The 6525-nt window shown below is 29.1% G+C and overlaps 1 protein-coding gene across 10 annotated transcripts; it reads right to left on the minus strand.

Annotated features, from left to right (window-relative positions):
• Nucleotides 1–7: 7 nt before the first annotated feature.
• Nucleotides 8–5642, minus strand: LOC116853111. Of its 10 annotated transcripts, none has more exons than XM_032833989.1 (7): nucleotides 2310–2811; nucleotides 1991–2213; nucleotides 1398–1862; nucleotides 857–894; nucleotides 659–772; nucleotides 319–478; nucleotides 8–204 (listed from the first exon to the last, which is right to left on the minus strand). In XM_032833989.1, exons 1-7 carry the CDS (start codon nucleotides 2340–2342, stop codon nucleotides 98–100), a joined length of 1140 nt encoding a protein of 379 aa, XP_032689880.1. In that variant the 5' UTR covers nucleotides 2343–2811; the 3' UTR covers nucleotides 8–97. The 10 variants fall into 10 exon arrangements, with proteins under 10 accessions (XP_032689880.1, XP_032689874.1, XP_032689878.1 ...); XM_032833987.1 differs by lacking the exon at nucleotides 2310–2811 and adding exons at nucleotides 4373–4461; nucleotides 4720–5642 and having other exon boundaries at nucleotides 9–204; nucleotides 659–894; XM_032833983.1 differs by having other exon boundaries at nucleotides 659–894.
• Between the last annotated feature and the right edge of the window lie 883 nt (nucleotides 5643–6525).

The following is a 6525-nucleotide window of genomic DNA, read 5'->3' on the forward strand; positions in this document are numbered from 1 at the left end:
CTATAACATTTCCAATGGTTTAAAGAAAAGGTGAAGTGTTAGAAAATCGTACAAAGAGTTTCGCTGAACACCCTGTATATGTACAACAAATATATTATTACCTTTCTTCTCTTTGTAATCGTTCTGTTGCGTGCGCCAACCATATTTTTATAAATTGTGAAATTTCAGCTTCGACTGCATTTGGAATATGTCGTCTGACAACACCTAATATATAAAATGTAAAAAAATATTTGAAATGCTAAACAAAACATAAAAATATTGATCTATATATATTTATGCTTTTCTTAATAATATAAAAATAATAGAAACTTTTCTTACTTAATATAATTTTCCATAAATATAAATTACAAAATACAAGCTTCTTCTTTCCTCCAAACCAACTATACTCCGCCGCAATACTGTTAGTTAGTGTACGCGTTAAAATATTTGTAGTAATTGATTTTAAATTATTTCCTCCCACCATACTTAAAGTTTTTATCTGAAAACAGAATATTTCATAATTATAATACGTAAAAATTAAAAATATATACACGTAAAAATGTAAAATATATATAACTTTGAACTGACTACAGCCAATATTATATAAAATGTTATTGTTTCACATAGATTAATGTTTAACAGACATGTAGTGTATGTAAGAAATAATAATTAGTATTACTATTGAATTTTTATAAGATTCGTTTGTCTTCAAACGATGTTCAACTGTCTGTAACGTTTCCGGATCTTTAATAGGAAATTCATCAATAATATCATTTACAGAAGTATCTTCTTTCTGCAATATATTTGAAGTGTCCATTTTAGTCAATATATTTGTCAAAATATTTTCACAACGTTGCAGTGAAAGTTTTGTATTCACCATATTCTTAATAACAAATTGTTGAAATTCTTGTTCTCCTATAAATGAACATACTTTATATTTATTTCGTGACACAATATTTTTGTGCAAATAAACCGTTCATATAATGAAATATTTAATACAAGATATCTAATGAAAAATGTTATAGGATATATCTATAAAAGAAACAAAATTACTTTTGTAACATTTACTTTACATTATCAAAGGCTTTATATTATGACATCATGTGATGAACTGATTTTGTTGTTACGTGGCAGCTATAAGCAAATTACTTAATAAGTAACTGCAATAACTTGTAAATTTTGTAAATAACAAAAAATGTACATTGTAATGTTTTAATTTATAGTATGTGTTAAAGAGAGCTAAGCTATTACACACAGCTAAAGTCATGTAAACGTAATAAAGAGAAGGAAAAAACTATGATTATAGATTCGGACAATATTAATAGCAATAAATTAATAGCAATAATTTGAACGATAAAACCTTTTTATGTTACACTGTATTATCATAAACAATATAGTAATTATAAAACTGCACATACCAGCAGATATACATGGGTGCAAGTTTTCTTTACCATCTTCAACATCCTTGTCAATATAATTTTTTTTCATTGTCTTGGTTTTCATAGCAATGTCCGTTATTAAATGTCTTTTTTGGCCCTTCGATATAGTTGCGGAATGAGAGGGCAATATATTATTATCTAATTGGTGATCTTTGGTACTTGATCTTGATGATGAGGCACAGTGGGTGTCAACATATTGCACGTTTTCCAATTTACTATCAAAAATCATTTTCGTAGTTGTCATAGCTTTATTTGCAGTAATTGTAGAAAATGGTTCTAAAATAGATTCTTCATTTTGTATATCAGAATCTGTATCAGTGTCGTATTTTTTTGCAGCTCTTAATCTCCTATTTCTTTTTGATGTTTCTGCGTCACTCACATCAGTATTCAAATCTGAAGTAGTCTCAGCTAATTTTAATTTTTGTTTGCCAGATTCGAAAGATTCTGTAACACAGACAGACAAATTATTATTATGATAAACTGTATACTAATAGTATTATAATAATCATTGATCACAAGGAAGTGTGATCTGATCAAGGAATTGATCTGTATACTATAAATTTGTTACTTACGAGCACTACCTAATATTCTTACAATATCATATAAAATCCAATCTTTTCCAACAGGTAACATGTATTGCACAGCTTTGTCATATTTGTTAATATTAGTAAAATTTGGCCAGTATGCCTTCTTTTTAGACACATGAAACCAAGTGTGCGGTATAAGCTGCATTCCATCGTGAAATTCTATAATGTAGTAAGGACTTTCTTCATAACTCATGTTGATCACGTTTACCTAGAATATATTAATACACAACATAAAATGAAACAATATTATACTACATGTACAAACAAAAGTATTCATTGTATAGAATAACACAACAATATTTACAATATAAATAGGATACTCGTTCGTAAAATGCATTTTTAAATATCACAATTCTGTACTTTCATTTATTTCATTGTGCAGAAGAGGAATAACAATATACTCATCATTATTACATGGATATTTTGCATATTTTATAGTAACAGTACGTAATGGCCACATTTTCAATTTTGATAATCGTGATACTTTATATATACCAAGAACAGATGAATCACATGGTCTGTTATAATAATTTTCCTTATATTCTAACTGATTGCCTATTATTATTATGTCTTTGCTTTCGGTACAATATGCAATATTACGAAGTAATAATATTGTATTATCTTGTAATCCACAGCAATCGTTTGCCTCACTATTTGCGTCTAATATAAAATCAGTACACTTAATTGATTTGTATTGTGGGTCGCTTGATAAAGGTAATAATGGCCCATTGCAGTGATATGTAGATTTTACAGGATACAATTTTGCACTTTTTCTTTTTATTTCAGTTCTTAAATGTCGTGTTTCCTCATACCTTCGAAATAATTGTTGTAAAGGCTTTTCACTTTCCCGTATCATTTTTTTTACTATCTGCATAAAGTTCTCAAACTTAAAAGCACTAAAATTGTCCAGAATACCAAAATTTTTAACATCTTCAGTAAGATGACATAAATTATGTATATTATGTGATATATTATGTTTGCCATATAATCTTCCAAATGACTTAATAAAATGTTGTAATAATTTATCGGCATATTCCATATAAGCGTTTTTAGTGCTTTCATTACTTAATATTCTGATTGCTACATGCAAACTTATAAAAAGGTTATATTTGTCTTGTGGCAATATAGATTTCAGAACTTTTGGTCCAGTATATAGAAGTATCTGACGAAATTCAGTAGCTTTCCACACTTTTAAATATTTCAATGAACGTGGTTTACGTGAAAATTCTTTTGGTGTATGTTGTTTCATATTTTCTAATGCATCAGAAATTCTTTCTATATCACGATATTGTAAACGACATGTTCCACTTCCATTTACCCATAAGTTAAATAATTTTCGAGTAACACCTAAACATATCAAATGCATGTAATCTAGTACAATATCTTTTACACAATCTAGACCAGGAATTTGTTCTATTACACTATATGACATATGATAGGAATCATCTTGCATTCTATAACCCTCATCTGTACGTTTAGGGGCATTAATCTCAGGAAAACATATACGGTTTTGCTTAAAAACGCCTTCAACTGTACATTTTGTACAACTGTTATATCCAGTATGCCCTCTACATTGTAAAATAAACGATTTTGCAGGAGCATCACATACAAAATACTTTATTTTAAATTGATATTGAGAATTATTGATCACAATTCCATTGGTATATAAATCTATTGTTTCAGAAATAAAATCGTGTAAAAACTCATTAACGTTTTTCGGTTTCTCTTTGCCACAGTATACTCCGATAATGAACACTTTTCCATAGGGTACAATACACCCTAAAATAGGCCAAAATGAATTGCTGGAAGATTTACTAAGTGGAAGACCATCTATATTAATTGCTACTTCAATAATACTTGATGGCAAAATTTGTTTTTCAAGTATTGCTTCTTTTATACCATTACATAAACCAAAATGTATATATTCTCCAATCTCAATTGTTTTTATAACATATTTTAATGGTGTATTCAGCAATGATCTTCCATCCATAGGTAATTTAGAAAAACATTGATGACATTTTAATTCCTGTAATAGCGTAGATAGTGCAGTATGTGTTATGTGATTCCTTACAGACCAATTTATCAAAAATTGTTTCAACTTGGCAGTATCATCTAAATCATTTCCATGCTCTGATTGAGGAAATTGTGTATTTGAACTAATTATACTTTTATCAGACTCGGAAAATAAACAGTCATCAAAGTGCAATTCACAAGGTACTGCGGATACTATTACATTTTCAACATTTTCATTATCACTACTATTTATCACTATATTATCATTATGTGACAGTAACTTGTTTGCATCGGTATAATTATTAAAATTCTCAGTCGTACAAGGTGCAAATATTTCATTGTAATATTTCATACTTTCCACTTGTACCAATCTTCTATAATGCCTGTCGGTTATAGAATTAAGATCTTTTTTTGCTCTCTTTGCGTTACTCATGTTTATATCTCTACGAAAAGAAAATATATCGTAACGGATTATACACACACACACATACACACACACAAATTTTTATATTTCTATGTTATGTTCTTATCAAGAAGTTTATACTGCAATTCCAGACAAAATTATAAAACTCGTTACTTGTTCTCGTAAGACTCGTAAGAACTTATGAATACAATTGACACATAAGCTACGACTTCACGATTTTACGATTTACTCGTATATTTGCTTAGAATTGCAGCATTAGTATATTTTATTCACTTACCTATGTACGAATGACGATATATATTGCGATATATATAATGACGATATATACTAATGTATATGCGTTCAAAACGCTGAGAGTATATCAAACAATTGACACGTAGATTTTATTTGTTCACTTGGTCCATGTTCGTCGTTTGTCGTCCATATATAAATATATGGGAGGAAAAGGTTAGATTGTGGCACATACATGGTTTGTTCTTTTTAGCTCTATCAGTTCAGCAGTGCTGCGAAAAAGAACAAGCCTAAATGTAAACAGTAAGGAAATTGACCAATCTTAGTTTATTATTCGTTTTATTGTCCAATCTTAGTTAATTATTCGTTTTATTGTCGAAGAATTATTAACTGTTATTGGTCAATTTATTTACTATTTAAGTTTTACTACTTAAATTATATTTTGCTGCCATGATCCTTAATACCCTAAAAAAAATACACAATATCTGAAAACGCTTACCCACACAGCAGAGGTATCCAAAATATATCATAGAGACATCCTAAAGATATATTTGGGATATGTGATATCTTCAAGATATCCCTATGATGTATTTGAGACATTCCTGCTGTGTGGGATATATATGATTAGTATACAATGTATTGTAAATAAGTAGATACCATACCATAACCTGGTATATTGTATGTTATGTAGATTTTTTATAGTTCACGTTTAGTAGTATCATTTATTAGTATCTCATACATCCCTATCAATTTATGTCAATATATATGAAACATCATAGAGACGCCTGCATTATATTCTATATTTATCTTTAGGATGTCTGTATGATATATTTTATACATTCATCGTATTCGAGATAAGATATCTTTTGGATATTGTATACAAGAATATTTTCGAAATTTACTCATTATGATATACTGATGATATTATTAGGAGATTGAGATATATTTCGCATATCCGCGATGATTTTAGTATATCCCATTGATATCCATTGCTGTGTGGGATGGCTTTGTTTCATATTATAGATAAAACATTTAAAACATTGCGTTATATATCTTAACTAGATCATAGAAGTACTTTTGTTGCTGACATTTAGTGATACATGTAACATAGATGTATGGTGTTTGCTACGTAGCTGGTTACTTCGTGATCTTTACTGTTATGTATTTAAGACATATATGTCACATTATTGTGTTTGCTGGGTATTGACTTTCAGTTCGATTTAAACGATAAAAGGTACATCCCACGTAGAAATTGCCAAGCCAATTAAACTGGCCAAACATTGGTCCAGTATCGGCGGCCAAGAGTCGGCAACCAATTTTGTCCCGATACCGGTTGATAATCTGGCCATTCAACGAGCTATCATAAAATATAGATCTGGACTCAGTAAAGGCTGCAAGACAGGCCAAACACTAGCTTCGGTACAGACCCAGTATTGGGCTATAGATAATACCAATATTCGAGAATATTTGACGCTAAGTGTAGATCTCGTAATATAATTGTATATTACATTATAGTGAGCAAAAAGTTGTGTAACATTTTACAAATAATCATGCAAGTTTTGGAATTAATGATTAAATAAGACGATTATATATATATATATATATATATATATATAGGGTGTTGAAAAAAAGAGTCACATATTTTGATAGCAAGTAGTATTGATCAAAACAAGAAGAAAAGTTGTAATTAACATGGGTCCTAAGATTAATATCTTCTAAGATATTAGTTATTTGAGCTCTTTGTCATTTTCTTATTAGTCGTGACATCTTTAGAATGTAATGAACAAAGGAGTAGGGGAGAGTGGAGTACAATGGGAATATCTTTTTTCTAGGTGCCTTAAAAAATAAAAAA

This window comes from Odontomachus brunneus, unplaced genomic scaffold, assembly GCF_010583005.1.
Source record: "Odontomachus brunneus isolate Ranch 3 - 2012 unplaced genomic scaffold, Obru_v1 Obru_scaffold_277, whole genome shotgun sequence".
NCBI lineage: Eukaryota > Metazoa > Arthropoda > Insecta > Hymenoptera > Formicidae > Odontomachus > Odontomachus brunneus.